This window comes from Dermochelys coriacea, chromosome 7 (genome assembly GCF_009764565.3).
Source record: "Dermochelys coriacea isolate rDerCor1 chromosome 7, rDerCor1.pri.v4, whole genome shotgun sequence".
Taxonomy (NCBI): Eukaryota; Metazoa; Chordata; order Testudines; family Dermochelyidae; genus Dermochelys; species Dermochelys coriacea.
This window is the reverse complement of record NC_050074.1, coordinates 25,208,967-25,228,601: the sequence shown is the minus strand read 5'-3', so window position 1 is coordinate 25,228,601 and position 19,635 is coordinate 25,208,967. Positions and strand designations below refer to the sequence as shown.

The following is a 19,635-nucleotide window of genomic DNA, read 5'->3' as shown; positions in this document are numbered from 1 at the left end:
AGTCCCCTAATGTGGATGCAGTTATACCAGTTAAACTTGTTGAGTTTCAGGAAATGGAATAAGTCATACCAGTATAAGGCATTTTATTACTGGTATAATTGCATCCACAGACCCTAGGGCTTTTACTGGCATAATTATGTTGGTAAAAATTATACTCCTAACCAATAACTGTACTAGTGAAACTTTTAAATATAGACCAGTCCTTTGACGTACTGCATTTGTGACAGGCTTCTTGCCTTCCCCAACACATACTTATCCGCACAAAGGCCAAGTGCAATCTGGACTTTTATCTGTCAACACCAACCATTAAAACAGAAAATAACCCATTAGTGGGTTAACCAATAACCAATAACTCTGTCACTGAAATCAACCAAAGATTAGCACTCTGGGGACATGCTCTTTCATTGTATGTTTCCAATGCATCAGCAAAGAAAGTGACAGCCTACTACAGAACATATTTGTAGGCCATACATCTGTGTTGTACAGCTCTCAGACAAAAAGCTCTTCAGGGATTCAGACTGGATCATTTCACAATTCAGAATTGATATGCTCGGCTGCTACATGATTTGCACCCATGGACACTCTGAAGGCTTGAATTACCATGCATTCAAATAAGACTAGCTACTCTACTAAGTATTGCAACAGGACCATTTCAACAAATGACAGAGTGGGTGACCAAAATGTCACAATGCTGTTTCCCCTTGATTAATTAATTTTGTGAAAGCACTTCTGCTACCTAAGAAAAGATTTATTACATTTCCAATCACTGCATCATAGCAGCAAAAAGGAGACTTTTTACAATAAAGATAGTATACTTTCCACACATATTAAATATTTTCGATTGCACACATCTCCCTCCAACCCTCTAGTGAATCAAATAAGTTCTTGAAGTTTGAGAATCATTTGTGTAGATCCATCTTGCTTCTACTATGACACACCCACTACCCCTTTATTTCCAAAATCATGCCCTCTTGCTTTTCACCTTAGATTTGACTTCCTTGTCCCTAACTTCTTATTTGAGGACTGCCTCAAAATCTCAGCATCTTTTGCTGCAGTGGCCCCCATGAATTCCAAATTAACTGTAACCATCCAGGGGAAAGATCTGGGTGTTATGAGCAACTCAGTGTAAAGATCTGATTATTGTGCAGTGGTGATCAAAAAGGAAAACAAATTATTTGGCTGTATAAGGAAGAGGTATTCACACTGGAAGTTGTGAGCATTTGTCTGGGGGTCATGACCACCTTGCCTTTCTCAAACTGCAAAATGGGAGGGGGCTACCAGCTAGGTCCTAGCTAAATGGGTGGGGTGCTGCTGATATACAGGTCCTAATATGGAAAATTGGCTTGCAGTATAGAAAAGGTTCAGAACTCCTGGTATAAGAGTATAATATACTCCTTGTATAATATCGAAAATAATATCATAGTGCCATTATATAAACCAGTAGTACACATTCACCTGGAACAATGGTCAGCCAATGTCAAGTAAGACACAGCAGAAACAGAGGGGTCCAGAGACTGGCAATTAAATTAAATAGCAGCATGGAGAGACATCCATATGGAAAGAGATGAAAAGAATAGGATTTAAATTTAGAGAGGAGATGGATAAGGCCCCAATCTCTGAATACTTAACTTAATGTATTTATTTTACATCGATGGGGAGATTTTGGCAGAGCCCAGGCTGAGAATTGGACAGCTATGCTCCCTTATCTCTTTTTTTACTACACTTACTAACTTTAAAATGTCCTTATATCTGCTTCTCATCTCGAAATCTCTTTCCTCAAATGAATCTAAATTCAGCTGCACTTTCTACCACTTCCTCCCTCTCCTGATCCCCTTTATTTTCTTCCTACTTTCATACAGCATACCTTAATACAGTAGCCTAGATAATAACTCCCTAGAGAACTGATTTTCAACTTGTGGTATGTGGGCCTCAGTCATATGGTATATGGGAAATTTGAGGTATAAGGTAAGAATAACAATCTACTAAAAATCGTTGATGACAATTATGAAGGTGGTATGCCAAATACTTTTGAGTCTGGGAAGTGATATGCAAGTTCTTGAAGTTTGAGAATCATTTGTGTAGATCCATCTTGCTTCTACTATGACATACCCATTACCCTTTTATTTCCAAAATCATGCCTTCTTGTTTTTCACCTTAGATTTGACTTCCTTGTCCCTAACTCCTTATTTGATTCACTGTCACCTGACTTCTGCACCCTCCACTCCCCTAAGATCACTTTTCTTGCCCCGCGCAAAGACCTTAGCTTCATTTTTTTTTTTTGGTTTGACCTTTCCGTTATTGTCAATCACTCCCTCATCTGCTTGGGCTTTTGATTCATCCAGTTCCTCCCAACTTCACTGACTGTTCACTATGTCTCTTTCAAATGGTTGGTTTCAGAGTAGCAGCCGTGTTAGTCTGTAATCGCAAAAAGAAAAGCAGTACTTGTGGCACCTTAGAGACTAACAAATGTATTAGAGCATAAGCTTTCGTGAGCTACAGCTCACTTCATCGGATGCATAGGAGGTCGTGAAGGGAGGAACTAAATTTTTATGGGCATGAAAAGTACACTGAGGTTTGTAAGTGCAGTCCTGCCTTAGAGCTTTATTTAAACTAAGATGAAATGCAGTCTCATGTAATGGGTGAGTTTTTAGCAACTTCCTCACTCTGTGTGTGGAGAAAGGGCATTGGGGCCCTGCTTAGCCACACTCACTTTCAAGGGCCCATCTCTGAGTCCTGACTGCTCTACCTTCTAACCCTTCCTCAATGGAACCTCCCTCTCCAGCCGTGGGGCGATGGCTTTTCCCCTCCTCCTCCAACAGCCGCAGAGCAACAGCCCCTCTTCTCCGGGAAACGTCCCTCCACCGGCTCTTCACAGACCACAACATTCCTCTCGGGAAAGCCTCTCTCGGCCCCACGCCACGCCCTCAAAGCGCCGTCCCGCTTCCCCTCACGCCCCCAACCCGGAAGCGCAGCTCGCAGGAGACATTAGGGTCAGGGCTGGGGAACAAAGTTCCGCCGGGGCTTCATGTGCCACAGCACGCAGGTGCGCGCGCTCCACATCGGCGCACTGTTGTGCGAGCGAGCCCGACGCATGCGCAGCAGAGGGTAGGCGGTCGCTGGCGCAGCCTTCGGTCAGGCTCAGTTCACGACGGCTCCTCCCTCTCCCGGCTGCCCAGCCCTCCCTCCCCCCTTCCTCTCCCGGCAGCGCGGCTGCTACACCGGGTAGGTTTCCAGTCACTATGGCGGCTGCTGCTGGGAAGGTAAGAAGGGAGGGAGAGGAGCGCTCGCCTGCCCCTCTGCCGTTCGCCGGGCCGGGGGAGGGGGCCGCCAGGCCGGGGCTCAGCCTGATCGGGTTTGTTTTGGTTTTGCAGGTCAGAAGAAAGTTTTCGTTGTCGGCGGCCGCCTGAGAACGACACTGAGCGGGAGGCATCCGGGCCCGGCTTCCAGGCCGCTCCCGTAGCCGGAGCAGGGCCAGCGGAGACCCTGCTCCTCAGGAGAGAGCGACAAACGGCATCCCGATGCGCAGCCACCTGCGGAGACCCTGAGCGGAACAGATCCCTCCCCCTTTGGCCGGGCGGCGGGAGACCTCCGGGATTCCTCCCTGAGACTTACTGTAGCTAGCCCCCGTGAGAGACACCCCTCCGCCCTCCTAAGGCGGCCCGCCTCAGTGAGACATCCACCCATTCTCCCCTCTCCCCATCTGAGGGGCGATCCCTTCTTCTGTCAGCCCAACCTTCGTGAGCGCCTGCAAATCCCCTGGCTGCCACTCCTCTCCGAGTTGAGGAGGCCCTCACCCCTTCATTCGTCCTGGAAGACCCTTCCTCCTAGTTTCTCTGGGGGTGCAGAAGAGTTTGAAGCCCCTCTCCACCCTTTATCAAATTCCATACCTGAGTGACCAATTGCAACTGTAGCCTCAGGTCAGTTTTTTCTGGTGTAGGGAAAGAGAACAGTGTAGCTTTGCTACCTCTAGTCCAGGACCACCCACGCTACTTTATCTTAATGTCTGAAGAAGATGAAATGTGGACTGCCATGTGGATCAGCTAAACTGACTGTCTTTTGTGGAGCGAATGCTTCATACGCATTTTCCAGTTCTTGGTCTGGGCTGTGAGGCTGGCTGGATGCTAAACGTTTTTTATCCCCTGACTCCCGCCCCCTAAATCTTTCCTTGTTTTCATGCTGCGTTGGTCACATTTTTGGTAAGTGCTGTTTACAGAACAAGAAGGAAAAAAAAAAAGAAGGCAGTCTGAATCCCCAACACAAGTATTTGTGTGTGACTCATCTACTTGGATTTAAAGACATCTTCACCTTTGGGGAGTCTTGCTTCTCTTCTGTGAAGTCAGATGTATGTTCCTGCTCTTCCTGATGAGCATGGATTGAAAGTTGCGCCTTCTAGATTTTTTCCAGGGTGCTGCTGATACTGTTGAAGGACATAATGGGGCTTTTTCACTGGATTATTGCCAGGATCAGTTTACACACTGCAACAATGAGTTGTTAGGCATCTCATGTACAGGTAACATTTGTCCTGCTTTAATGTAAAATTGTGGGGGAGATTTGGGATAAAAATTTTTGGAAGGCAGTCTGGATCAGGAAGAGTTTCTCTTCATCCCTGTTTGGCGTGATATCCGCAATCTGTCCTCGATGCCTTCAGCCTTGGCTATCTTCACTTGCCGCCCGAACTCTCACCCATTTCAGGAGCGTCATGTCTACCTGGATGAGCCTGTCAAAATCGGCCGTTCAGTGGCTCGCTGCCGGCCAGCTCAGAATAATGCTACTTTTGACTGTAAAGTGTTGTCCAGGAACCATGCCCTTGTCTGGTTCGACCACAAGACAGGCAAGGTAAGTCTGTTTGTGTTTGAAAGGGGGAGACTAATTAATGAAATACTAGATTACTTTAATCAAGGATTGGGTTTCTGCAAGTTCCTGTAAATTGCAGCTGGCTTGAAGTTTCCCTCTAAATAGTCAGTATGGTCAAATTTGAAGCAAGTAAGGTTTAAGTTGTCATCAGGAATTCTGATTTTCTGTTAAATTGATAAAGCCCTGCTAAAGGAAAAGCTTGAGAACAGGATATATTAAACATTATAAAAACATAAAATTGTTAGCAGAGGGAACTGGTGGATCCTGAACTTTGCCCATGTTCATTATTCATTCCTGTGAAAGCATGATGTCAGAAGTCTTATTCTATGTAATAGAAAAACTGAAATTATAAAACCTGAAAAAGTTACTGTAAGCAAATGTTTATTTTGGAAACTTGTTACCTTAAATTTAGGTATCATTTCTCTAAGAGATTGTTTTTCCTAAAGCACAGTTCATTGTGTATAAACAAATGTTTAGTCTTTCTAATATGTACAGTGTATTTTATATTGGGTATAAGGCTCACAATTTTAATGGTGAACATGTCACTTCGAGCAACTGTCCCAAAAACAAAGCATTATAAATGGCTAAAATCTGTTTTATATGGTATTCTACGTACTTACATTTTTGAATGTTGGACAAAATATTGTAGTCTTAGCTTATGTTCAATCAGGATAACATTAGCTGCAATGATTATAATGAATAGTCTATGGAATCTGCTCTCATTGCTAGTGAGATGGAGTTAAAACATCCAGTATGTTATCTTAACCTGGGCCTAGCCTTCTCAAATAAGGATGACTGCTGTCATAAAATGAAGTTTAGGGGCTTTGTAATACTTTTGTCCACTAGGGACTGAACTGGGTTAACCAAAGCTATTTTACTTAATCTGTCATGTTAAATTTAAATTGCTAACTAATAGCAAAAGCTGTGCTTTGTTCACAAGCTTCAGTCAGTCAGTCAAAAAGCAGTGTGCTTTAAAAATATGTATTAAAAATTCCTTGGCCTAGTGCTTCCTTATTTGCTGCTGTTCAGTTTTGCACTCTGATGCTTCTCTTTGAAGTACTTTTCAATAATTCAGTTAATTCTAATAGAATAGTCGGGTAACCAACTGTTTATTTAAAATTGTGACCCTTCATAAGGAACCACATGCTGCAGTAAGAGTTCTTAAATCTTCTAATTAATTACTATATGTTATTCAATACTTAGGCATGATGGGACAAGCAAAGAGTTTAATTTCTTAAGGCTGGGTTGTGTCATGACTTTGAAGTTGCTTACACATAATTATCACAAACTGCTATTTATGTGAATTAATATTTTACTGGATTTTTTTTATATTCTGCATAATGCGCTATATGAAATAACCATTTTGGATCATAACATCAGTCTATAAAATTTAATGTTTTCAATTTGAGATTATATATGTGGTCTTTTCTGTTTTATGTAGTGGGTTGGACTCAGTCACCTAAAATGTCTGTTCCAATCTAGTCTAGCATTTCTGACTTATATTTTTTGCATATAATGCCTTCCATCCAGGTTTCTCGGTGCTTTACAAACATAATTAAGCCTCACAACAACCTTGTAAGGTCAGTGAATATTTTTACAGACAGTTAAACTGATGCACAGAGCGACTTCGATGTTGGGCAAATCAACTAAATTGATGGCAGAGCTTACAACATAGGCAACTGAATCATTTTTAATCTAGAGTCGTTAGTGTTATACTCACTAACAGAAATCAAATAAATGAGTTTTTAAATTGCTTTATTTTCTTTGCATGACTCTGGATTTGTAGTAGTTTACTTAATCTTTCATTTTTAAATTACAGGTCTGGATTTGCCCAAATTGGTAGTGAATAAAAGATGTAGGGATTTGATGGCGGATGGGCCTATAACATATGAGGAGCTGGCCTTGGTTAAGTGCTTCTGGACAGATCTCCACATAATAAACCCATAACCGTAACTGGTTATCTTGTTGGTAGTTTTGGCAGATACCTAGGAATGAATGGAGAATCCACTACATTTTCTTTCTTGAAGATGGTCCTTCTGAAACAGGGTTGAAGCATGCTGGTATAACAATGTGGGGCAACTTGAATTGTATACTTGTTGTGTGGCTAAATGGGAGAGTTCAGTCTCAGGGTCTGCTTGGAGTCCTATATGAGCAATAAATTGCAACAAGTTAAGGTGGCTTTTTTGAGGGTGGTGGGAGATAGTATTTTTAATGATATCGCAACATGATTGTCTACACCCCAGTCCCGTACAGTCTGGCCTAGCAGCTATGACTGGACTGGTGTCCGCAAGTCAAGGACAGTCATGAGGTGGTAGTCACTCCAACTCCTGTTCATTAATTCCTAGAGCTGGGAACGACAGGCAGGAGTCAGGATCAGCATCAGGCTGGAGTTGGAGACTGGAGAACAGAAAGTGAGGTGAGCTCTGGAGTTAGACTTCTGGCCTACTGCATAGTTATTTAGACAACATTCTGGGACACCATCCAGGGTTAAAGAGTGAGCATGGGCCAATCAGAAGGCTGCAGGATGGGTAAAATTATAACAAACACTCTGGACCTTTTGGGCGACACTTCTTGCGGTGCCTAGTCTCCACAGTGCTCCTTGGATGTGGTTTTGTAGGACCTCTCAGTGGTGATGTGATAAGATTAGCTGTCCTAAACTCTGCAGACTTGGGTTCTAGTCCCAAGGATTCTTAAAACAATAAATAAAAACATTGTAGTGAAAAGGCAGCTGAAGACAGATGCATATGGTCCTTGAATTTTCCTTTATGATCAATCACAAAAATATTCAGCTATATTGCTTATAATTCTTTACTCTTACAGAATCTGCAGTGCTTGCAGAGTGCAAACAAAAAACACAATAATTAATTAGACATGCTAGTAACATTTCCACACAAACACTGAAATAACAAATGGTTAGCAGAGCCAGCCATTATAATAGCCACTCTTACCCAGGAATGTTATTAGCCCACCAGTGATCTAATGTCTTTATCTTACTGATTTAACGTAATATGTAATCATTTCTCAGAAGCTTGCAGATGGAACAGAATACCTTAAGTCGACCTTTCATGACAGTTTAGGCAGTAAATTTAAAAATTTTGTAATGGGGAGAAATGTTCATAGAAGTGCCTTGCAAGTGGCATAATGATTTGAGGTAGCAATAAATTAGACTGATTTTTTTTTTAAACAGGAAACCATAATTTCAACAATCAACTTTAATTTTATTTTGCGTTTGTGCTTTTGTTGTTTTTCTTTTTTTTAAAAAAAAAAGTTGATTTTCATCAATTGGTAACCAGTAAAACACATTGATGTGCAAGTAAATATAGTCTTTACAGTAAATTTTTGGTGCTTTTTAGTAACCAGGAGTCTAAATTATATTTATACACATTTATTTAAGCAGTTATATACCTCAATAGACGTTAATTCAGATTTTTAATTTTTAGTTATGTTAGAAATGCATCATTCACCATTTTCTAACTAAGATTAATTTTATACTTGTATAGTGTCAAATATCAGGGGGTAGCCGTGTTAGTCTGTATCCACAAAAACAACAAGGAGTCCGGTGGCACCTTGAAGACTAACTGATTTATTTGGGCATAAGCTTTCATGGGCTAGAACCCACACCCCATCATCTCTGGCATCGGCACTCTTACAGCAGGGTTATCTGGCTATTTGGACTCTCTCCTCAGACCCTACGCTACCAGCACTCCTAGCTATCTTTGAGACACCACTGACTTCCTGAGGAAACTACAGTGCACTGCTGGTCTTCCTGAAAACACCAACCTGGCCACCATGGATGTAGAAGTTCTTTATACCAATATTCCACATGAAGATGGACTACAAGCTGTCAAGAACAATATCCCTGATAAGGCCACGGCACATCTGGTGGCTGAGCTTTGTGACTTTGTCCTCACCCACAACCATTTCAGATTTAGAGACAACTTGTACCTTCAAGTTAGTGGCACTGTATGGGTAGCCGCATGAACCCACAGTATGCCAACATTTTTATGGCTGACTTAGAACAGCGCTTCCTCAGCTCTCGTCCCCTAGCGCCCCTCCTCTACTTGCGCTACATTGATGACCTCTTCATCATGTGGACCTATGGGAAGGAGGCCTTTGAAGAATTCCTCCTGAATTTCAACAACTTCCATCCCACCATCAACCTCAGCCTGGACCAGTCCCCACAAGAGACCCACTTCCTGGACACTACAGTGCAAATAAGTGATGGTCACATAAACACCACCCTATACCGGAAACCTACTGACTGCTATACTTACCTACATGCATCCAGTTTCCATCCAGGACACATCACACGATCCATTGTCTCTAGCCAAGCCCTAAGATACAACTGGATTTGCTCCAATCCCTCAGACAGAGACAAACACCTATAAGATATTTATCAAGCATTCTTAATACTACAATTGACAGAGCGAGACGGGTACCCAGAAATCACTGATTACAGGACAGGCCCAACAAGGAAAATAACAGAACGCCATGGCCATCACATACAGCCCCCAGCTAAAACCTCTCCAGCACATTATCAACTATCGACAACCTATCCTGGAAAACGATCCCTCACTCTCGCAGACCTTGGGAGGCAGGCCAGTCCTTGATTACAGACAGCCCCCCAACCTTAAGCAAATACTCACCAGCAACTACACACCACACCACAGAAACACTAACCCAGGAACCGATCCCTGTAGTAAACCTTGTTGCCTACTCTATGCGCAGATCTACTCTAGCGACACCATCAGAGGACCCAACCACATCATCCACACCATCAGTGGCTCATTCACTTGCACATCTACTAATGTTATATATGCCCTCATGTGCCAGCAATGCCCCTCAGCCATGTACATTGGCCAAACTGGACAGTCCCTACATAAAATAATAAATGGACATAAATCGGACATCAGGAATGGTAACATACAAAAGCCAGTAGGAGAACACTTCAATTTTCCTGGACCTTCTATAACAGACTTAAAAGTAGCTATACCTGAACAAAAAAAAAGACAGAAACAGACTTCAAAAAGAAACTGCAGAACTAAAATTCATTTGCAAATTTTTAACACCATTAATTTGGGCTTTATTAGGGACTGGGAGTGGCTGGCTCATTACAAAAGCAGCTTTGCCTCTCCTGGCATTGACACCTCATCTATTATGGGGAGTGGACTACATCCACCCTGATGGAATTGGCCCTGTCAGCACTAGTTCTTAACTTTTGTGAGAACTCCCTTCTCTTCATGTGTCAGTATAATAATTTTCACTCCATGCATCCGATGAAGTGGGTTCTAGCCCACAAAAGCTTATGCCCAAATAAATCTGTTAGTCTTCAAGGTGCCACCGGACTCCTTGTTGTTTTTACTTGTAATTTGTGTCAACTTTCTTGGGCATTCAGTGAAAAGTGGACAAAAGCCAGCATTTAATTCTTTTATTAGAAAATGACCTTATGTGCTGGACACACAAGAAAAAAGTTTACCAAAACATGTTTTATGTTTAAAACTGACTTTTAACTTTTAAAAACCATTTGTAGTTAGTGAATTGATGTCGTCGTGTCCTTCAGGATTTTACTACAGGGCGAATTCATTCTCCCACCTAGTTTTTATTCATAGATTGGAAGAGGGAAAACCAACTTTCCTGCTTTTTCAATCCTAATTGGTTTCTCGGTTTGCACTCTCTGTACATGTAGAAGAGGCTACTGCTGGCTACACTTCAGCAAGCTCTGATTCCGGGAGCTTAGTCAATGGCTTGACTTTCTTTTGAAACTTGGTGGCAAACATACTGCTTGCATATTTTTTTTTAATTTCATTTAAATACTGTTAATTGTGTTTAGGCCTTAATTTACATTTCCAATTTCAAATTAATGTAAATAGTTTTATTTTTTTAAGAAAACTTATTTTTATCCATCCTGGATACTAAGCTTATTTGAGAGTGACTGGTTGCCATACTGGTTTTGAGGCTGCTACACTAAATCACTGTCTAAAAATGTCATGGAACTTTTTGCTGAACGATTTCAGTACCTTACACTGTGTAGTGTGCTTTACATATGTGTGAAAAAGCTCCCTGCTCAAAGAAGCTTACATCTATGTAAAACTAAAATGGTACTAACAGTTTAAAAAAAAAAAAAAAAGTGGTGTGTGAAAGTGGGGACAGGTTTTGTGGGATATCAGTAATAGAAAGCCAAGTGAAAATAGGGTTTAAAGCACTGGTTCTCAAACTTTTGTACTGGTGACCCCTTTCACATAGCAAGCTTCTGAGTGTGACCCCCCCCTTTTATAAATTTAAAAACACTTTTTTTAAAAAAAATATATTTAACACCATTATAAATACAGGAGGCAAAGCAGGGTTTGGGGTAGAGGCTGACAGCTTGTGGACACTGACCTCTTCTCCTCCCCGCCCCCTGCCATGTAATAACCTTGCGATGAGAACCCCTGGTTTAAAAGGTCACATGAACTAAAATCTGCACTTCTGTCTGAAAAAAATTGCTGTTAGAAGTAACACTGTCTGGAAAAAAAAATTACTGTTAGAGGTTGCACTGAAGATCACTGTGATTAAAAGGGAATGGGGGAAAAGAAATCTTTTAAAAAGTTTCTTTTGTATTTGGCAGCACTCTAAGAATAGTCAATTATACTGTTTTCCTCGTGTAGACAGTAATGCCCTGCTTTGCTTGTGGGTTTTTCACTCAAAGGTAGAGAGGAAAGAGAAACAAAGTCTTTAAATAATAAAAACTGGTCTCAAGCTTTTGGGGGCAAGTACTACCCGAAACTATTTCTAATTTATTTTTTAAATATTCTATTACAGATTGAGTCATCACTTTAAGGAGGGATTGGAAAGAGAGGGTGGGTTACTTGACACATGGAAAGTGAGAGAGAGACTAAGTCGCTTTGAAATTTTAATAAAATAATTGTTTAGCATCCCTTTACTTCCACTCCTAAAACATACCCATAATATATAAGCTATTCACATGTAAAAACTTTAAAAAAAAAACCCTATTTAATTTTAATAGTCTCAAACCCTGAACAACTTTTGCCTTGAAAAATTGCATCTTCAAATACTGTAGAACTCTGGGTGTGACTTCTTCCTGGCTGAAATGTTGGAACACTTCCAATTTAGAGTGAAAGTCCTTGGTAGAACCCTGAAATTCCCTTCAGATATTTAGGTTTTCAAAAAGGTCCATTCACCAGAGGCTTTTAAAGAAACTAATTAACCATAGGGTGAGAGACGAAGTATTGTCATGAATCAAAAAACATGAGATGGGAAAAAGAGTTAGGGAGGTGGTCAATCTTCATTAATGCAAAAACTGAAGTGGGTTGCCATGGGGTTCCATACTAGGAGAGGTGGTGTTCAATGCATGTACAGTCTGGAAAAGGGGTTGAGTAGTAAGGTGAAAAAGTTTTCAAATGTCAATTATTAGGTTAGTCAAGTCCAGAGAGGACTATGACGAGCTTCAGAGGGACCTAACCAAGCTAAATGAACGGGTAGTGTGATGGTACATTAAGTTTTAATGTTCATAAAGGAGATCAGGCTAGATGAACTGGTCTTAAAAATCTGTGGGGGAAAAATAAGTAATGCACATTGGAAGGAAAAATGAGAACTAATAATATGCCCCACCAGTATCTAAATTAACAGTATCGACTCCAGTAAAGGACCTGGGCATCACTGTGGTCAGATGAATGAAAACCTCTATCTAGTAGCAGCTGAGGCTTTAAAAAATAGCAAACAATGTCAGGATACATAAAGAACGGAGAAGAATATAAAAATATTATAACACCATTATATAAAGCAATGGTTTGCCATCATCTGGAATACTATGTTCAGTATTTATCACCCTGTTTGAAAAAGGATATTGCTGAATGAGAGAGCTCACACCATGTTGAGAATAATATGAGCATGGAAAAATGGTACAGAGAAGGTAGCAGGAGTTTCTTAATGAAATTGAAAAGCAACAAATTCAAAAACTGATAATAGGAAATAAGTTTTCATGCAACACATAATTAGACTATGGAACTCATTGCCGCAGGATGTCATGGAAGCCAAGACCTTGGAAGGATTCAAAGAGAGATTAGATACTTGTCTGAATGAACAGGATATCCAGAATTGTTGCAGTAAATACCACTTTAAAAAGTTTTAGTGGGAAATAAAACATAGAACCTCTCTTGGGGTTTAACTCGTCTCTAATTATTAAAGGTCAGGAGTTTGCCTTGTGGGGAGCAGATTATTACATTATGATTTGTTCAACCTTCCTCTGAAGTATTTTGTGCTGACTGCTACTGGAGACAAGATAATGGATTAGCTGAACTAGTCATCTGACCCAGTATGGTGGTAGTTATGTTTATTTTCCCTTTAATACTCGTGCCGTGAGGCTATGGTGTTCTGCTTTCAGCTGGAAAGAAGTCAGCTACAAGTATCTTTTTAGCAAATTTCAGTGCTGCTGTTTGTTTGTGCTGAGTGGCCCTTGTCAAGTAAATTGAGGCATTTCCTTTTCCACACTTCCAAACGTTGACCTTTATCCCTGGTGATGAGGGTGATATTTCAAAGCCCAAGAGAAGCATTCCAGTAACAAGATGAAATCTGATACTCTCATTTAATTATTTTATTGTTTTATTATTATTATTTTATGTCTATTCTATTCTGTGATCCCAAAAAAATTATCCAAATTGACAGTGGTGTAAGTAAAAGAATTGGGTGCATAGAGTTCTTAATTTGACCACACTTTACTGCTATTTGTTTTCAAATTTAGAGTAGATGGGGTGTCAGCCATGAATGATTGACATTAGTTATTGCCCCCTAATCAGGATTTCCCCAGAGAGATACCAACTAGAACTGTTGCCAGAGAACTAATACTGTAATTTTTGGGACTGATAGACTACAATCATGGAATATCAGTCCTGAGCTAGGAATACCAACATGTTGATTTGGTTTTTTTGTTTGTTTGTTTTGTTTTTAAACTTGAATGACATTTTACAAGGGCTGTAAACCCTTATGTTTCAGGCTTAGGAAGAAAATCTCCTCTATGGACAGGTTTTTCCTATACCTGCAGGTGACAGCTATTTTTTTTTTTTTTTTTTTTTTTTTTTTTTTTTTTTTTTGCACATTTTTGAAGCATCTGGTACTGGTCTGATCTGCATGGCAATCCTTGTGTTCCTAAGTCGTGCCTTGGTATAGTGCTACTTTTTCTTAATTTTGAATGAGCAGTTATTCACAAATGGATTTAATGCAATGTAATTATTCACATAAACCTGTGGGAGGTGTGTATTAATGTATTCAATGTATTTTTGCAAAAAAAAAAAATTGAAAATGTTGATTTCTATGCATCATATTGCCTTTGCATTCTTGAACTGGTTTTCTCATAACGATAGATGCTTGCTGTGGGGTACATGTGCCCTTTCAGTGTATTTGCTGCATATTCAAAGCTTCAAAAAATGGCTTGAGTTAATGCTGTGAAAATGGAAAGAAAAAGCTCTGCACCATGTAATTGACTGTAACGAGTAGTATACATATATAATTTTAAAAACTTATTGTACTACAATAACACTTCAGACTATTAAAACTGAATAATTAAAAATAGGCTTGTTTCACTATGTTTGCAGTTAACTCTGGTTTTCTGTAAGAATAACCCATGTGAAAAGGTTGTCATTTTGGTTCAAATCAGTTATACTTCCTGGTTAACATGGTGTTTGGGTTGTTTTATATTGAGATTACAAACACTACAGGTGGATGTTCATTTGCAGGAATTGTCATCCCTCTCTCATTGGGCAAAAGATGCCCACACATTGACCTTTTCACCCAGATCATCTCCATCAACAATTTTAGTGTAGGGAAAATAAGACTATGCTGACTGTTCCTTGCTGACAGCTCCTTTCCCCTATGCAGCTCTTCTGTTTGCAGTGGAAGAACTTTTTTATCTAAAAATGTTTCCAGCAGTGCATGTTCAGCAACTCTTGTGAACAGGTGGCCCTGTAGGAATGATAAACAAGTAATGATGATGCAGTAACTGTTCAACTGTATTAGACACTAAACTAGATTTTCTGCAGGTAGTGTCAATTTTGTGCATATATTCTGTGAATGGGCTTTCATAAGACTGCAGAATCACTGAGGATATGTCTGTTTTGCAACTAGGCACCGCAGCTGGCCCATGCCAGCCAACTTGGGCTTGCGGGGCTCAGGCGGTGGGGCAGTTTCATTGCAGTATAGGCTTCCGGGCTTGGGCTAGAGCCCAGGCCCCAGCTCAAGTCCAGAGGTTACACTACAATGAAACAATCCTGCAGCCTGAGCCCTAGGAGTCTGAGTAGGCTCTCACAGGCCAGCTGTAGGTTTTTTATTGCAATGTAGATGCACTCTTGGTGTCTGTTAGCTAATGGAAATATCTTGTACTGGGTGCTGGGGGGGGTGGGGAATCTTGGGCACCAGGCAGATCTCCTGGTTTTGTAAGCTCAGGCTTCTGGCCCTCATACTTGTTTATAATAACCACTTAGTGAAATTTTGTGAGACACACCTCTCAGTAGCACTTCTCTCAGGCTTTCTTCAGTTCAACTTTTTGCTTTTCCTTATTTTGCAGATTTTAGCTGTGATAGTTGACTGAACTGCATTCCAGGAATTTGTGGGTTTTTGTTTTTGTTTTTTTTTTTTAATTTTTTTTGTGGGTGTGTTTTTTGTTTGTTTGTTTTGTTTGTTTTTTTAAATGCACTGGATGTCAGTCACAAGTGGTCCTAGGAGTGCTATTCTCTGTTCAGCTATGGGGTTTTTTCTGCTACTTCCAGGTGTTTTGAGGAAATTGCAGCCTTGCAGCAAAAAGTGGTAGTGGCATGTAGATTATCTGTAAGGCAAGTTTTCTAAATGTCAACAATATTTGGTAGTATATGTGACTCATTTTACATTTTAAAACTGTTTCTGTAAATATTAATCTTTAAGAACCAATTTTTTGAGAGATTGTGTTTAAGTTGTGTTTTATTGCACCTGGGACCAGATATAGTGGTTTTGTTGGGGGAAAAAACTAGTAAAGGTACTCCAAATTTTTGAAGATGTTAACACATGAACATTTCACATTGATAAATTCTTTATCACAGTGACTCTTAAGCTGTGGTTCATGGGCCATCAGTATGGATGAGTGGTGGGAAATCCCTTTATGAACACCTGACACAAAGCTGAAATGAGCCTCAGGGCTGTTGAGCCCTCCCCCTTACTATCATAAGCACCTCTGTTGTACAATCACATTAATACACTTGTCCAGCTCTCTGTCTCTAGCAGCAATCTCCTTCTGATTTCCAGCCTGAATTTGTTCATGCCTGGTTTATACCCATTTGTTCTTGTCAACGTTGTCCTTTAGTTTAAATTGCTTTTTCACCTTCCTTGGTGTGTGTTGCCCTGATGTATTTATAGAGAGCAATCATATCCCCTTCTGTCGTCTTGTTGATAGGTTAAACAAGTGAAGCTCTTCTAGTTTCCTCTCATACTAAAGACTCTCCGTTCCCCCTAATCATTCTGCTAGCTTTTCTGCGCCTGTTCCAGTTTGAATTCATCTTTCTGAACGTGGATGAGGAGAATTGTACACAGTATTCCAAATGAGTTTTTACCAGTGCTTTGTGCAATGGCATTAATACTTCTCAGTCTGTACTGGAAATGTCTCGCCTGATGCATCCTAGGATCACATTGGCCTCATTCACAGCTGAATCACATTGGTGGCTCATAGTTGTACAGTGATCGAGCAACACACCCAGGTCTCTGTTTCTCCTTTGTCATTTCCAACTGATGAGCCCCCGACTTGTAGATGTCATTTCTTCTTATTAGACTCTAAGTGCATGACTTTGCCCTTTGTACTATAAAATTTAATCCCATTTCTGTTAATCCAGTCTTCAAGGTCATCCAGATCTTCCTTTCTGATTTTCTGCTCCTCTGTATTGATGAGGTGTCCCAACGTTGTATCATCAGCTAATTTCATTAGCATATTTCTACTCTGTATGCCACGGTCATTAATAAAAATATTGAATAAAATTGGTCCCAAGACCAGTTGTTGAAGAACTCCTCTAGTAACCTTCCTCCAGTCTTGATAGTTCACGTTTCAGCACAACTTATTGCCTTTTCCCCTTTGGATAGTTCTTTATCCACAGTATCATTCTTATACAAATTCCCAACTTTGCTAATTTAACTGATGATTTCCCACGTGGCACCATGTGAAATGCTTTACTGAAGTCAAAGTATATTAGACCTACAATAGAAGCTCTGAATTATGAACACCTCGGGAATGGAGATTGTTCGTAACTTTGAAATGTTTGTAACTGAACAAAATTATGGTGGTTGTTCTTTCAAAAGTTTACAACTGAACATTGACTTAATATAGCTTTGAAACTTTACTATGCAGAAGAAAAACGCTGCTTTCCCTTTGGTTTTTTTGTTTTGTTTTTTAGTTAGTTTATATTTAACACAGTACTATACTGTATTTCGTTTGGGGTTTTTTATGTTTCTGCAGCTTCCTGATTATGTACTTCCAGTTCCAAATGAGGTGTGTGGTTGACTGGTCAGTTCATAACTCTGGTGTTTGTAACTCTGAGGTACTACTGTACTTGATTACCCTTATCTAAAAATTGGTGGTTTTCTCAAAGAGGGAAATCGGGTTTGTTCAGCATGATCTACTTTGGCAAATCAGTGTTGCATTATATTCCCTTTACTGTTTGATTAAATTCATGGACATATTCTTTCCTTCACAATTTGTTTTAAAACCTTTCATGCTACTGAGGTCAAACTAATAGGACTGTAATTGCCCAGATCATTTCCCCCCCCCCCCCCACTTCTTAAATATACGACATTAGATGTTTCTCCAGCAATATGCTGCTACCTCTGAATAGATAAATGTATTAAAAATCCTTGCTACTGGACTAGAAATCTCATGTGCCAGTTCCATCTCGGTATTCTGGGATGGAAGTTATCTGGTCCTTCTCCCCCCTCCCCCCCAACCCCTGATTTGAGCTCTTTAAGCTTTCCTTCCACTTCAGATAAGTTGTTTCCATCAGCTGTCCTGCCTTCATGCCTCTGTTCCATATGATCATCCTTGGTGACAACCAAAGCAAAGTATTCATTTAATTTTTGGGCCATACCTATATTATCTTTAACCTCCGTCACATCCACTGCATAGTGGCCCAGCCTCATCCTTCCTTATTCTTGTTTTATTTATATAATTTTAAAAAACTTTAGTTTTCTTGTCAAGCTGAAATAGCTTTTGCCTTTTAGCAATTCTCACTCCTATTCCTACATTTTCTAACCTCCAATAGGTGGCTTTTTGTGCTGATGAATCTCTTTTTTTTTTTCCATTCCTCAAAGCGCTCTAATACTCACCTGGATGAATAGCCACCTCCAAGAGGGTCTGGAGTGTTCCCCTACTAGTTTTGTGGTTGACTGGTCAGTTTGTAACTCTGGTGTTCATAACTTTCAGGTTATACTGACCTAAAAATATCCATTTGTCATTTTTAAAAAACACAGTATGAATATCGAATTTTATCACTCCAACTTTTAGTATGTTGTTCGTCTTACCATCCAAGCTCTTTGGGGCAAGGACTGTGCCTTTGTCAGTCTTTATAGAGAATGTAGAATATGAGCTCCAATCCTGATTGTGAGGACTCTGGGTGCTACTTAATAGAAATATTAAATACACAACCTTGTCTTGCACTTTCAAAACTACTGGGGCTCAACATATGTATTGATGTTCCCTCATGGAATTTAAATAGGATAGAAGCAGATGCTGTACATCATTTTGCTAAGGTAATTTCCCAAAGACACAATGATTGCTAAAAATTATGCAGCTTTTTGGAAAGCAATAATATCCAAATAGTACTCTTCAAATACAGTGTTGCTGTGACTTGGTTATCTTATTTGAAACTCCTTCAAGAAACAGAAAAGATTTATAAAGGCAGAAGTCTACTCTTTTCTCTTAAGGCAGATTTGAATTGTGACTCGTTTGCTTCCTGATACTGACTTGTATTTCTTTATAACACCAGCTGAGATGACTAAACAGAACATGCTGTTATTATAGAATCATAGATCTATTCCGAATGTCTTAACTGTAAAAGATCAGTGCAGCAAGTCAGTCAACTGCATTTTTGTAAAACAACCTGCTACTATTTAAGCTGCTGTAGCGCTTCAGTGTAGATACCATCTATGCTGATGGGAAGGACTTTCCCATGGGTGTAGGAAATACGCCTCTGTGAGAGGTGGTAGGTAAGTTGATAGAAGAATTCTTCTGGTGACTTAGCGCTGTCTGCAGCGGGGATTAGGTCAGCTTAATTATGCTGCTCAGGGGTGTGGATTTTTCATCAAGACAATTTAATTTTCTAGTGTAGAGCAGGCCTTAGAATCCTTATGTAAGTAACTGACTTTTTTCTTCTTCTTCTTCTTTCAAACTACAGTCTTTTTTAAAAGGAGAGTAAATAAGTTCCTTGGAAAGGCAACTAGAAGTGCTGTTGACATTAGGCTTTTTCCTGCTATATGAACTTGTGATGTATATCCTCCATTTTACTGTAAAATGATTTCTATTCAGTATTTAAGATCTAATTATCTACATAATGTAATGTGAACTGTGAATGGAAACCAGTGAAAAGTTCTTAATCTCACATGGCATTTAAACCGCCTTAAATTTCTGTACAGACATTACTGAAGCATTGTCAGATTCCATTTGTGTAAAGTGTACTTTATTAAACGCAACATATCAGTAAAGTATTTTAAAACTCCTTTTGTTAAAACTGAATTAATGACTAGCATATGTGAAGTGCAATGCTAAGTTTATTTTTTTTTGAA

At 39.9% G+C, this 19,635-nt stretch overlaps 1 protein-coding gene across 28 annotated transcripts in view; it reads left to right on the top strand.

Moving 5' to 3' along the window:
* The first annotated feature begins 2,952 nt into the window (after window positions 1-2,952).
* Window positions 2,953-19,635, top strand: part of LOC119858363 (sarcolemma associated protein) — a 159,093-nt gene continuing 142,410 nt past the window's right edge. For 4 of the 28 annotated variants that reach the window (XM_038408812.2, XM_038408801.2, XM_038408809.2 and 1 more), the window contains exons 1-2: window positions 2,994-3,260; window positions 3,372-4,836. In XM_038408812.2, coding sequence (XP_038264740.1) covers window positions 4,639-4,836 — 198 coding nt within the window. In that variant the 5' untranslated portion in view covers window positions 2,994-3,260; window positions 3,372-4,638. Of the gene's footprint in view, window positions 3,261-3,371; window positions 4,837-19,635 lie in introns of all 28 variants that reach the window. The other 24 variants (XM_043519973.1, XM_043519978.1, XM_043519967.1 and 21 more) reach the window with 14 other exon arrangements.